The sequence below is a fragment of the Nymphalis io genome, chromosome 16, assembly GCF_905147045.1.
Source record: "Nymphalis io chromosome 16, ilAglIoxx1.1, whole genome shotgun sequence".
Lineage (NCBI taxonomy): Eukaryota > Metazoa > Arthropoda > Insecta > Lepidoptera > Nymphalidae > Nymphalis > Nymphalis io.
In genome coordinates, this window is record NC_065903.1 from 1,544,523 (window position 1) to 1,558,371 (window position 13,849).

The 13,849-nt window shown below is 35.6% G+C and overlaps 3 protein-coding genes across 12 annotated transcripts in view; 1 reads left to right on the forward strand and 2 right to left on the reverse strand.

Moving 5' to 3' along the window:
* LOC126774448 (pre-mRNA-splicing factor ATP-dependent RNA helicase PRP16) overlaps positions 1–2,442 on the forward strand; it is a 101,312-nt gene extending 98,870 nt beyond the window's left edge. For 4 of the 7 annotated variants that reach the window (XM_050495992.1, XM_050495993.1, XM_050495991.1 and 1 more), the window contains exons 11-12: positions 806–1,046; positions 1,644–2,442. In XM_050495992.1, the coding sequence (XP_050351949.1) occupies positions 806–1,046; positions 1,644–1,830 (428 nt within the window). In that variant the 3' untranslated portion in view covers positions 1,831–2,442. The remainder of the gene's footprint in view (positions 1–805; positions 1,047–1,643) is intronic. The other 3 variants (XM_050495988.1, XM_050495989.1, XM_050495990.1) reach the window with 1 other exon arrangement.
* The window catches only part of LOC126774458 (TBC1 domain family member 12-like), a 284,024-nt gene that overhangs the window by 133,103 nt on the left and 137,072 nt on the right, over positions 1–13,849 (reverse strand). The window lies entirely within an intron of this gene.
* Positions 5,481–13,644, reverse strand: LOC126774473 (lipid droplet-regulating VLDL assembly factor AUP1-like). 2 transcript variants are annotated; one of them, XR_007669814.1, is made up of 9 exons: positions 13,473–13,644; positions 13,200–13,366; positions 12,799–12,911; positions 10,443–10,516; positions 9,863–9,996; positions 9,263–9,465; positions 8,802–8,970; positions 6,467–8,490; positions 5,481–6,374 (listed from the first exon to the last, which is right to left on the reverse strand). XR_007669814.1 is itself a non-coding variant. In XM_050496033.1 (8 exons), the coding sequence occupies exons 1-8, from the start codon at positions 13,508–13,510 to the stop codon at positions 8,225–8,227; spliced, it is 1,164 nt and encodes a 387-aa protein (XP_050351990.1). In that variant the 5' UTR covers positions 13,511–13,644; the 3' UTR covers positions 5,481–8,224. The 2 variants fall into 2 exon arrangements, 1 of the variants encoding a protein (XP_050351990.1); XM_050496033.1 differs by having other exon boundaries at positions 5,481–8,490.

Consider the following 13,849-nt stretch of genomic DNA (forward strand, 5'->3'; position numbering starts at 1 on the left):
ACACATGCAGGTTTCCTCACGATGTTTTCCTTCACCGCCAAGCACGAGATGAATTATAAACACAAATTAAGCGCATGAAAATTCAGTGGTGCATGCCCGGGTTTGTACCCACGATCATCGGTTAAGATTCACCCGTTCTAACCACTATGCCATCTCGACTCGATCACGCACTGGGAACCTGACGAAACGTTCCCGCCTCCTTTAAGGGTGGGGAACCGGCTTATGAGGAATTCTCACCCACTATAACCACCGAGATGCTAGTGTGTACGGCAGCACGAGACCATCCCGGCTGCCAATCTCCTCGGGTGCTCCAGTGAGACCCACCACAATCCGGATGCAACCTTTTACTGAGTGAAGGAAAAAAACGTGAGGAAACCTGCAGGTGTCGAAGGAAAATCTCTCACTGTTGAAATAGAATACTTTCTCTTTTTCCTTAAAAAGGGAGGGGAAGTCCAGCAATGAGACATTTATCGACCGTTAGTACTTCCTACTACGATGTCATTGAAAGATTTATTTTTTGACTCAAAACATTTTATACATACATATCTAATTGTTTACATAAAAATATAATAAATATTCCGAATTCACTCATAAAAATGATTTAGCATAAATTTACAATTAGCCGCTTAAATGACCATCCTAGAGAACGCTGTTCGTTATGTAGTTCCCTAACACCATACGAGTTCTAACGCTTACTTACTCAATGGATAAACTAAAAATTCCTTCTGAATTCTTCTTTGTCAACTCATAGACACTACTCTGCTCGAACCACATACTGAATCGGAAACCTTACAAATCCTTTCAGCGTATTTCCAACAAGCCGCTCGGCTAAAGGGTATCGGCGAGTACGTTAACTGCAGAACGGGCATGCCATGCCATTTGCATCCCACTTCCGCGCTCTTCGGTCTCGGGAACTCGCCGGACTACGTGGTGTACCACGAGCTGATGATGACCACGAAAGAGTACATGCACTGCGTGACCGCGGTGGACGGTCGCTGGCTTGCAGAGCTCGGACCCATGTTCTTCTCAGTCAAGGAGACTGGCAAGTGAGTACAACGTGTGCCAAGTTCTTCTATTCCAATGTTTTCGTACAAAAGTTAATAGCTCTTAACGGACTCAGTCGGTCAGAGTCTCAGTCGGTTAGAGTTTATCTTTAAAATAATGACTGATGACCAAGGCTTTTTATAAATATCAGTTTCAATTGGCATTTATAAATATTCATTTCACCCTGTTTTTTTTAGATTTGCAGTTTATTTTTCGGATCAATGGTGAAATATTTATCATATATCAGAAATTAAAATTTTTCAATCCCAAATCCTTGATACTATAGGCATATTTATTTAACTTAAGTGAAACGACCAGTTCCAAGTTATTCTATATGCGAAAATTTATTTACTTATCGACTTAAGTAAGTATGTGTGAATGGTACCCGTGGAATGGTAGCCAGAATGCTAACATCATTTTCCCGTTGAATCGCAAATATTTGCAATTTGTTCACTAACATTTTTTGGCTTTAGCCCTTAACATTATTCCCTGATATTGAGCCAATGTGTAAATGCATCAGGGCCTTTCCCCGTTCCCAGATAATCAGATTCAGTCCATAGGATATTGCATTCGATTGATTATATGTTTATATCATTAAGGTCGAATCGTGACAAGCGCAAAGAGGCAGCGGTACACTTACAGCGTATGGAGGAAGAAATGAAGCAAGCTGAAATAAAAATGGCAGAAGAGAAGAAGAAGAAGGAACAGGAAGTTCCCGTGAAGCAGGAGATCGCTACGCCGGGCCTCAACACGCCTCGCCGTACTCCGCATCGCCTTGGATTGTAATACAAGGATTTTTGAATCAATTTAAATAGTAATTATTAAAAAAACAATCGCAGTAGTATTTTATTAGGTTTATTTTTCGGTACTTATATTACAATTAGAACTATTTTCCAGACAAATATTTTGACTGACAAAATGATTTCTAAATAGTTTTGACTAAAGGTAAGGTTTGTATAAGATATACAATTTAAATTTTGCCGAGAAGAATCGACAATAAACTCGGTAGTTACTCTTGAATGAATCATATAATATAATCATATAATGCTATATATTCGCGTTGGTGTAAGGGTTCGCGCTGGGTTTAATTGTTTTATTTTGAACGAAACCGTGAACGTTGCGAGTGTAGTAGTGTTTCTACCCTCGTGTAGAGCCGGCTTAATAATCATATACAGTAAATGAATATCAGGTAATTGCCTAATTTTTTTGCAAATTGCAAAACAATAGACAATTAACTGATATTAATAAAGCAAGTCATCAGAAATAAGAATAACCTTAGCCAATTGTATATTTGACAGTGTTGCCAGTCAAAAGTAATTTTACCGAAAATTGTATCGAACTGTAATTTTAATAATGTTAAATTTTTTTTTATAAAAAGTACAATGTAGAAAAATATTGAAATAAAATTGTAATAATTTAAAGTTATTTGATGTATGAAATTTAGAATAAAATATATTTTTGTGTCTATCTTTATCTCAGAAACTATCCTTATTTATGGTTCCTTTAGTTTTAAAAAAATCACAAATTTGGTTGACAGTTCAATAACACATAAATTCCTGACTGGTTTCGATCACAGCAATTTCCTGTAGGAAGGCATACACGAGAGCGGATGCACAGCGCATTGTACAGATTGGTCATGACCTTATTTCGCATCCTAGGGGCTCCCGTAGCTTCTGGCGCCACCACTCAGAAATCCGGACGGATCGCTAGCTCACAGTCCGCTGGAGAAAGCCAATCTCCTGGCTAAACTCTTTGCCGACAACCCTGTGATCGTTGATTGTAGTGCGCTGCCACCAACAATACCTTCATGTGGCCACACGATGCCTGACATCAAAATCAGGCAACGTGATGTGCGTGCGGAGCTGCAATCACTTGATGTTCGGAAAGCTAGCGGTCCCGATGGAATACCAGCCATAGTGCTGAAGAAGTGCGCAGCGGAGCTGTCTCCTGTGTTAACGCGCCTGTTCCAACTTTCTCTCTCTTCGGGTTGTGTGCCGGAGGCTTGGAGAAGATGGATGGAGATGGATGGCTAATGTGCAAGCGGCAAATTATCGGCCAATAGCTATCACCTCAGTACTTTGTAAGGTGATGGAACGGGTTCTAAACAACCAACTAATCCATTACCTAGAAGATCACTGTCTAATTAATGATCGTCAGTACGGGTTTCGACCAAAACTGTCTGCAGGTGATCTTCTAACGTACATAACGCACCTCTGGGGTGAAGCTATCGACAAGCATGGGGAATCGTTGGCTGTCAGCCTCGATATCTCCAAGGCTTTCGGCAGGGTCTGGCACAGAAGTCTTCTCTCCAAGCTACCGGCATATGGTCTGCCTGCTCAGCTATGCACCTGGATTGCCAGCTTCCTACACAAGCGTAGCCTTCGTGTTTTAGTAAATGGTTGCGCTTCACAATTCTATGTAGTGAATGCTGGGGTCCCCCAGGGATCTGTGCTATCTCCCACACTCTTTCTTTTGCATATCAATGATATGCTCTCTCTTGGGAACATACATTGCTATGCAGATGATAGTACAGTGCATGGCGGATACCACGGACGCGCAGTGGCTGGGCCGGCGGAAACTGAGGAGAGGCGAGAAAATCTTGTCATTGAACTCGATAGGACGTAAGAGCTCATCGCCAAATGGGGTTCTGATAATCTTGTTGAGTTTAATGCCAAGAAAACACAGGTATGCGCTCTCACAGCGAAAAGTCACCATTTTCCCCTCTTCCCTCCCTCTGTGGTACTCCGCTGATGATACAAAGCAAAATCGCCATGCTGGGGATGGGGATTCGCTGCGACCTTAATCCAAGGGATTACATCGAGGCTATTATAAAAACAGCTTCACGGAAACTCGGAGTTCTGAACAAGGTGCGGCGTTTTTTCACGCCACAACAACTGTGCCTGTTATACAAAACACAGGTACGGTCTTGCGTTGAATATTGCTCGTACCTTTGGGATGGCTCCGCTAAGTACCTACTGGAGGCCTTGGACCGGTTACAGCGACGTGCAGTACGCATTATTGGCGACGTAAAGGTCACAAACACCCTTGAACCTTTACAATTGCGTCGCGAGATAGCAGCACTGAGCGCTTTCTATCGACTGTATCACGGCGAGTGCTCTGAGGAATTATTCTCTCTAATTCCTGCTTCCCCCTTCCTTCTTAAGTCCACGCGAGCTGGTTCTCAATGTCACCGCCTAACTGTGACATCAATTCCATCGCGCACAAAGAAATTTGGCAACTCCTTTCTTTGTCGCACTACCAAAAAATGGAATTCCTTACCAGCTCACGTGTTCCCCTCCTCTTACAACCCGGGTTCCTTCAAACGAGGCGTGAAGAGGCATCTTGTGGGCCGGCAAGGCGGGGACGGCTAGTACAGAGCATTCTTCCCGACTGTACTGGCCGTCGTCGCGTTTGGACTCTACTACCACTTACCATCAGGTGGAGTAGAGTCATTTGCCATCCCGGCGCATATAAAAAAAAGCAGCCTTTGTCAACGGATACAGCACAAGTGCGTGCTCAAACACCATCTGTGTTTTACTCTCATTCTTATAATCCGATGGGACGACGAAAAACGACAAAGACCTATTGCCTAATATTGCTAACTCAAAAGAAGATACTGCAATCTTGATGAACAATAATTTTGTGAAAGTAGGCAAAAATTTAGCAGATTTAGTTTGACAAAAAATAGATCTAAGGAAAGCCCTCACTATGTTGACCGACACGCACTCTCCTTATACATTTGTGCTTTCAATATGAATCTAACTAAAGTAATTTAATAAAATAAATAAAATCTAAAATATTCGCTAAAAGATCGACTAATAGACCGTACGTACGAGACAACAGATAATTTACCGACTATACTAGCATAAAACTGCCGCAAACGCTACACATCAAAAACGGACGCACTCACATAAACAAACAAACACACACATATATACACACTTTTATAGTTAGTATTAAAAGTAGTAAATACATATATATATTTCCTTTATTATTATATATGTTTGGTTCACTTACCTATATAATTATAAGCATTGTATTACATGATTCTTTAAGTAAATATTACTTTATAACATTTTTATGATGTAAAATAAGTTTTGTATAATTTGAGGGTTGAGGGCCTGGCGACCTGATGTACGTATGTACATCATGTGTATGGATGTATGTGTGAATCTACCTTTTTTGCACCAGCCTCCTAAGATTTTATACTGTACTTAGTTGATAAGACATTTTGTAATATTATAGATAAACAAATTATTCATTCATTCATCGTTAGACGGCCCGCAAACCATTGCGTCATTGTCGCTTAAAGTTCTAGATTTGATTCATACTTACTAGGAATACAATTTGACATATGTATTGAAGGCATTTTTGCATCTGACATTTCGAATTAAACTTATCTATTTCATAAATATTGGGGGAAGTAAAATAAAAACTTTTTAAACAGTTGTTTATTTAATAATAATTAATTACAAACTTTCTAATCTAGGTACACTGGAAGCCATAGGGCAGTTGCAAATCTAGAAATCTGAGCAAAGACTAAATATTTTCACTAATAATGAAGACGCCATTTTTAATTTGTCGATAAATTTATCCTATCCAGTGTAATATTTTAAAAATAATTTTCTGTAAAAATATATATTTGCATATACTTATGTGGCATCATCCTTCTTTGGAATTTACTAATAAATAAGGCTATATAGTTTAAAAAAATTGCAATAGAATTTCGATATCGTTAGTTAATTCAATGTGACACTTCGTTTGAATTATCATTAACTAGGAATTAATAAGAGTGAAAATTTATTATTTACAAAGGAATTTCACTTCTAGTATCATTGACCATTTATTTATATATAAAAGGAATGGACAAATAAATGAAGTTTTGTTTACTAATAATACCATCGTTTAGTTATAGGGCGCACGGTAGTGTTCTGTTCCAAGTTCTTAAAAAAATTTGATCAATTTTTTTTCTTATTAGTTAATGATACTAAAAATAATCACAAAATTTAATAACATTATTGAAAAATTAGTTCTTTAATAATATTTTACGGCTATATCTTATATTATGAGTCGATTATAATAAATAAAAAATGAATCTCAAAATTTAAATCAACATCATTTTGGCAGTAAATCAAAATTAACACAATGATAATATGGAACAAGTTTAATAGTAGCAAAATTGAGTTATAATTATAATTATTTTTAATGTTTATTATTTGCTCACATTAAATGAAGTTTAATCAAAACTTTACAAAAGATAAAATCAGCCGTCGTTATAGTGTGTTTGGAACAATATATAATGAGATCTAATGACTAATACAAACGATAAGCTACATTCAGTACTACAGTAACAGCCTGTTAATGTCCCACTGCTGGGCTAAGGCCTCTCCCTTTTGAGGAGAAGGTTTGGAGCTTATTCCACCACGCTGCTCCAATGCGTAATTGTAAAGAAATATGTTTCATCAAAATTAAGGTCCAAAAACATATTTTACGCCAACACATATTGTGTACAACGCTAATTATACAAAGTATATCTACCTTATTTAATTTGACATTGATTATATTTTTACAGATTTATTTTACATATATTAAAGGATAATCATATGTTTTTATTAAAAAATTTAAATTTATCGTACATAAATTATATGACTAATGTCATCAATTATAAATATAATACAAATCCTGTACCATAACATCCAAAAATGAAATATATTTTTAATTATTTATTATATGAAACAAGAGATCTATCTAAAATTATATATATATATATATTAGATTCAGATATATAATTTCTATATATCTGAATCTAATTCTAGCAACAAATTGCGTTTTATCTCCAGAAATTCTATTCGCACTACGATGCCTTTTTAAAGTGAACTCTTTAATTTGGAAGTAATTTACAACAATTGTGTGCTTGCAAATGCTTTTGGTAAAACGATATCTGCTGCAATACCAATGATAAATAATTAATATAAATAGACAGATACATTTTAAGGATATTAATACGATGAAGTGTGTGTGTGATGAAGATAAAACATTATTTCCACAAGGTCATGTAGTGTTTCTATTTTCAACAGAAGTGTATGCGAAACAAATCAATATAGAACGATCAAAAATAAATATAAATCATTTAAAAATTAATTTTAATCATGTATAAAGAAAAAACACACAAAACAAAAAAAAAACAGTAAAATATAAAATTTTAATTCGCTAATATATACGAATAAATGATATAATATTTATATGTAACAAATAAAAGGAATAAATTTAACAAATAAAACTAGGTTTCGTAAACGTATACAAGACAAGTAGGATGGAAACGTAAAAACTAGGAAATAGCCGTTATAAAAAAGAAAAAAACTTTTATTCATGAATTTTTTTTTATATTTCAGGCCATACCCGTAGCACCTTGCCAGTACCATTTTATATTTCATGTATATAGAAAATATCTCATTAATCAAAGAGTGATTACTTTAATAACAATATTCCATCGAAGACTACTAAGTGAATGAATTTTAATAATCCAATCTTATTCGGTGAATCCAATATTCTCTAATGCTTATATAATTATTTCCATCCTATTTGAAATAGATGTTAATTTTCTCTAACGACACTTTATTCTTGCAAATATTTTCTTTTTCATTACCTGCCAGTGCTAAAATTGGTAAAATGAGAAAATTGTCTGTACGCCTTTCAGGCATAATTTATTTTTGTGGTCAACATGCTACAGTCAGATTTTATCGACAGTTAGATATTATATATTTATATAATCATGTTGAAACAAACAACATTATGAAACTACCCTATCTTTTTTATATTTTTTCCCCTTCGGTTTATACAGATTTTATGGATTCATAGTACGTTGCTGAAGATTGCAAAATTTAGTATATAATAGTTATGCCAGCATTTAATAATATATTATATTATTGAGTGTAAAGATGGGTGTAGTGTTTATATTATTTAATAATTTATACAATTTTACATAAAGCGAGTGTTATGCCAAATAAAATCCTCAAAGTTTTTTGTATCGATGGGTAGAACGTTTGAGAAAGTAGGCACAATAATTTCACTTCTACGATTATTTCGTACTTTTTAATATTGTATCGCTTTATGACCGATACAGTCATGCGACAACTAAAGGTCATCTAAAAAATAATGGCCTACCCCCGCAAATTGTAAATCAACACTTCGAAGCAACGTTAAGTCCGTGTTTCTCTATGTACCTCTGGCGAGCCTCGGCTATCATTTGAGCCTTCTTCTCCTGGAAGCTCAGCTGGCGCTCCTTAGCCGACTTGGAGAACACGCCGGTGGGAGCGGGGCACACGTACTTGGGAGGAGCCCGAGACGTGCTCGGCTGGGGTTCCACAACAGACTCCGGTATCGGAGTGTAGGGTGTGATACCTTCCAGGAAATTTGTGATAGTCACGTCGACGCTACGAGTTCTTTCTAAAAAAGGAAACAAACTCATGAATTCAAAAAATAGCTAAAATATCTACAATAACATCTTCACCACGAGTAGCGCTTCAATTCTCACTCAATTCGACTCGTATTTAAAGTCGGTACTTTATTTGAAAAGCGTCAGAACTATCGTCAAGTACCATGATACTTTTTGTACTTATTTCGCATGAAATTTATTTAATATGACAATTATTTCGGATAAATCGCAAATAAAGAAGTACAACATGGCAAATCACACTATCTATGCCACTACAAAAGATAAGGCCGAGAGAGCAGCGCGGGAGTCACGCGGCACCCACCCAGGTCGCGCACGATGTCGGCGAGCGGCACGCGCGGCAGCACCTCCTGCACGCGGCGCGCGGCGGGCGGGGCGGGCGGCGCGGCGGGCGGCGCGGGGGGCGCGCGGCGGGCGGGCGCGGGCCTGCGCGCGCGCCGCGCCTCGCTCAGCGACCACGGCGTCGCCTCCACCTGCGGACGTGCGATTTGGGTCTCAGTCCTCTTGCATTCATTACATTCATTCTATCGAATGACATATCCGTGGAGCGGTGAATTCTTTCAGCCGTTTTCTAATGTCACGAGAGCAACATTAAAACTTCCTCTCATGTACTTATTTCGTATTATATCTATTTCCGACACCCCATACACCATATCCATCTATATATATCACAGCTATAAGCATGCACATTTTATTTACTTTTACCTTAGTGGACTAACACTAACAAATAATATCGATTTAGATAATAATATGTAACTCCCAAACCTGCAAAGCATCGGCTATGGCCTGCCTCATTCGATCGACGAACTCTTGATCGTTATCATCTTTCCTGTCCAGCGCTGGCAGGGCCCTCAGGGTGTATACAGAACACGGGGTCCATAGAAACCACAATGCATCCCACCAAGGGAACACATCCATCTTGTCGTTCGGGCGATGGACCGTCACATTCGTGAAAGGACGTTCAACTGCTGCAATTTTTTTTTATTATTAACTATTAATCACTCTTTACTGAGGTATTACAATTTTAGTAGTTAATTACTCTTTAAATAAAATTATTTTAAGAACATATAAACTTTTTCGCGGTTGTCAATATGATTGAATACCGTATCATACCAAATCGCTATAATTCAAGGTCATTGGTTATGGTGTTTTGCCGATCTAATAATATTTATCAACAGTTTTTTTTTCTAAGTAATTTAACATATATTTTGTTAATAAGCAATTTAAACGTGAACTAGATTACAAAAATAGCAGTCTCAAAGTATTATTTAAACAATTTTGAGAAAAAAAAGTTTTGTATTTAATTTTTTTTAACAATTTATTAATATCTTCTAATTATTCAAAATGACTGAATGAAAATCTTACTTATTGCGATCGGTTGAACTCTATTGCCAATAGGGAACGACCAGTCATTGAATTTGAGAAGGCCTTTCCCATTCGTCGGTCCCCCCTCTGGTTGCAGTAATACTGGCTTACTTGGACTCTCCGTGAAGTGCTGTCTAAAACATAAAACAATACAAAGCAATATTTAATAAAGATCTTGTATCTTGCACTACTGTGCGCCTTGATTGTAAAACATATATAAATGTGTCAAGAATTTAGTATAGATTTTAAGTAACAGCCTGTAAATGTCCCTCTGCTGGGCTAAGGCCTCCTCTCCCTTTTTGAGGAGAAGGTTTGGAGCTTATTCCACCACGCTGCTTCAGTGCGGGTTGGTGGAATACACATGTGGCAGAATTTCGATGAAATTAGACACATGCAGGTTTCCTCACGATGTTTTCCTTCACCGCGAAGCACGAGATGAATTATAATCACAAATTAAGCACATGAAAATTCAGTGGTGCTCGCCCGGGTTTGAATCCACGTTCATCGGTTAAGATTCACGCGTTCTTAACAATGGGCCATCTCGACTTAGTATAGATTTTATTGTCATTTAATTTCTTACTTTCTCACAAATTGAGCAGCATTCTTAATACCAAGCGTCGATGCAAAAAATGGTGGAACCTTCCATTTTCTAAGCTGTAACAAACAATGAAGGATAATTAAGAAATTACATAGTTTTTTATATATGGTTTTTGTTATAATATGATGGACGGGCGAGTGGGCCACCTGTTGGTAAGTGGTCACCGTTGCCCATAGACAATGTCTATATGATAGAAATGATGCTGATAGAAATATTAACTACTCTTTACATCGCCAATCTTGTAAACAAAAATTATGTGCATTTAGTTTCACTGGCTCACTCACACTTGATAACAGAACACAACAATACTATGTATTGTTATTTGGCGGTAGAATATGTGATGAGTTGTGTTACCTACCCAGAAGCTTGCACAATGCCCTACCACCAAAAACAGTATAATTTCAGTCTATCATAATTGTTATCACATTATCACATACAAAATATTCAATTAGCATCATCTTATGTAATTGTTTCGTAACACACGTTGAACATTGATTGCTTATCAAACAAAGTAATTTTTTATCATTTTATTATAAATCTCTTTTATTGTTAATGTAACTTAAAAATACTGGCTGATACATTTCAACAAATTACTATTGCTTATAGTTAAATTTTGCCAATATTTTAATGCATAAATAACCACTTACCTTCCTTTATAGCAAATATTAAATAAATACAAATTCTAATATTAACATATTAATCTCGATTGTATTAAGCGAACTAATGCAATTTGAGTGTTTATTGTCAAAAACAATTGCAATCACTAATTATAAAATTGTATCTTGATTGGTTTTACAATAGGATCTCAAACGGTTGTTCAGTAAAAAAAAGTAGTGAAGTAATGTTTGTGCCCAATGAATTCACTGATAGAACACCTCGGGAATGAAATTATTGCTCCGGGCTTTTTCTTTGTTATATTGATAATTGTATACAATTTGTGCAAAATTTGACAACAAAAAAGCTTCTATTGCTTTTGTGGGTTTTTCTCAGCTTATGGTATTTTCATTTCAAAACAAAAGTGGTAGTTTTTAATTTGACTATAAATAATTGAATGTAATGTTAATCAAACTAATGTAAGTGTATTTGTATATAGTTACAACCTGATGAATAAGTTTAAGTTGCCGAGATGAATATTAATATTTAGTGGTGGTAGGGCTTTGTGCAAGCTCGTCTGGGTAGGTACCACACAATCATCAGATATTCTACCACAAAAAAGCAGTACTTAGTATTGTTGTGTTCCGGTTTGAAGGGTGAGTGAGCCAGTGTAATTACAGGCACAAAGGACATAACATCTTAGTTTCCAAGGTTGGTGACAATTTGCGATGTAAGCGATGGTTAACATTTCTTACAATACCAATTTCTATGGGCATTGTTGATCACTTACCATTAGATGGCCCGCCTATATAAACTTGTCCACCTATACTGCTATAAAAAAAAAGATTATGACCCTATTTAACCTGCCCCATTAACTATTCACAGATAACACAACTTATTCAATAGTCAAACAAAGCTCACCAATGTCATTTTACAATGCCAAATTCAGTTCAATAAAACCTTGACCACAATCCAAATAAAAAAATTATCAATAGTAAATGACAAAGTGAATTTTAATTGAATACATCAGTATCAGTAACAGCCTGTTAATGTCCCACTGCTGGACAAAGTCCTCCTCTCCCTTTTGAGGAAAAGGTTTGAGCTTATTCCACCATGCTGCTCCAACGCGGGTTGGTGGAATACACATCTGGCAGAATTTCAGTGAAATTAGACACATGCAGGTTTTTGCTTGCCTATTGAATACTTAGTGAACATGAAAATATTGTTACACTAAATTACAATGAACATTGAAAATTCCCTAGAACTTAAATTTTATTGATGGTTAACAGTTAGTTTTCAATTTGACAATTATATACTAATTTTAAACAAAAAAAATAGTAACATATTTAACTATTTTTTTTTTATAGATACATACTAAATTTATTAGATCATCTATAATGAATCATTTAAAGTTTTTTTTAGTTACCACTTTTATTGTTTTATAAATAACTTTTTTTCTTGTGTATAATTAGCCCCTGTGTGAGGCTTAGGTATAAAAAGCCTATGTTCTTCCTTGGGGTTCAAGCTTGCTTTACATCAAATTTAAACTAAACAGTGGTTTAGCCGTGAAAGTGTAACAGAAAAACCAATTTCCCTTGCAATAAACACAGTAGAGTTACTTTTACATTTATAATATTAATTTAGATTAGTAAAGATGCATCATAGTGAACCCTAATCAACTTTATAGATTCAATATTTAACACTGAAGTCATAAGTCTATTATAATTTTAAGCAGAATACATACACTTATCGTCCCAAGGGTATGTGCAGCAGCTAATGAATCTAAGCAGGACACATAATTGGCCACCAGTACACTACAACGTGGATCTTTGCTGCCCTTTACTTTGACATATACACCTGTAATGTAATGGATACAATCTTTATATATATATATATATATATATATATATATATATATATTTAACATAAATAGCAAAAAAAAAAACTTATCTAGTCATACTCTAAATTATTGTCTTAAGATGCTTTTTTTCTACACATTGTTCTTATATTTGAGCAGTTAGTTTTTTATATGTATTTACAATATGTACTATTTAAACTAATTTTAAAATTATATTAAATTGAATTTACAGTTATAGAGAGAACAGTATTGTTTATAAAAATCTATTCTTAAAATTATTTACTCACCAAATGTCCAACAGGCCAGCGTAGATAATAACTGTCTTACAGCAGATTTATTGGGCAGTACAATTGCTGCAATCCATAGTATTAACGCCAAAACTATTCTAAATGCCATTAGCACCAAACCAAGGGGTAAATATAAAAGGAACTGTACGACATTATCACCACTAAACCTGAAAATAACATACCTTTGATACAAAAGTTAAAATAAGTGAAGTTAAATATAAATAAATCTTGACAAAGTAAACTTTCCCTTGCAATAAACACAGTAGAATTTACCTCTCGTCGTTAATGAGTTTATCCACTGTTAGCGCCATCGTTTTATATGCGCTTGGTGATTGTATTTATATTAAAAATGATCTTGGATTTATCACTACACTATTGGGTACTTAATTGAGAATTTTTACAAGGAAATCGTAAAATTATACGAATACGACACCAGTCACAGACTACCAAATAAATGGAGTTAAGGTGACATAAGTCATAAAAATTGACAGTAAATAGTAATATTTACTATCTGTAGTTAATACATATATTATTTTTATGGCTACATAAATTCATTTTATACATTCGCTAGTTCACAATCCGCAAGAGAAAGCCAATCTCCGGGCTAAACTCTTTGCCGATAACTCCGTCATCGATAGTTGTAGTGCGCT

What these genes read in the sequence shown, in the direction of transcription:
- LOC126774473 (XM_050496033.1), bottom strand. Translation starts at nt 13,510, where the DNA reads ATGGCGCTAACAGTGGATAAACTCATTAACGACGAGAG. An exon ending in ATACCCTTGGGACGATAAGT is followed by an intron (nt 10,517 to 12,798) that starts GTATGTATTCTG and finishes TGTTTGTTACAG; the next exon opens with CTTAGAAAATGGAAGGTTCC. An exon ending in CCATAGCCGATGCTTTGCAG is followed by an intron (nt 8,971 to 9,262) that starts GTTTGGGAGTTA and finishes GCACGTCCGCAG; the next exon opens with GTGGAGGCGACGCCGTGGTC.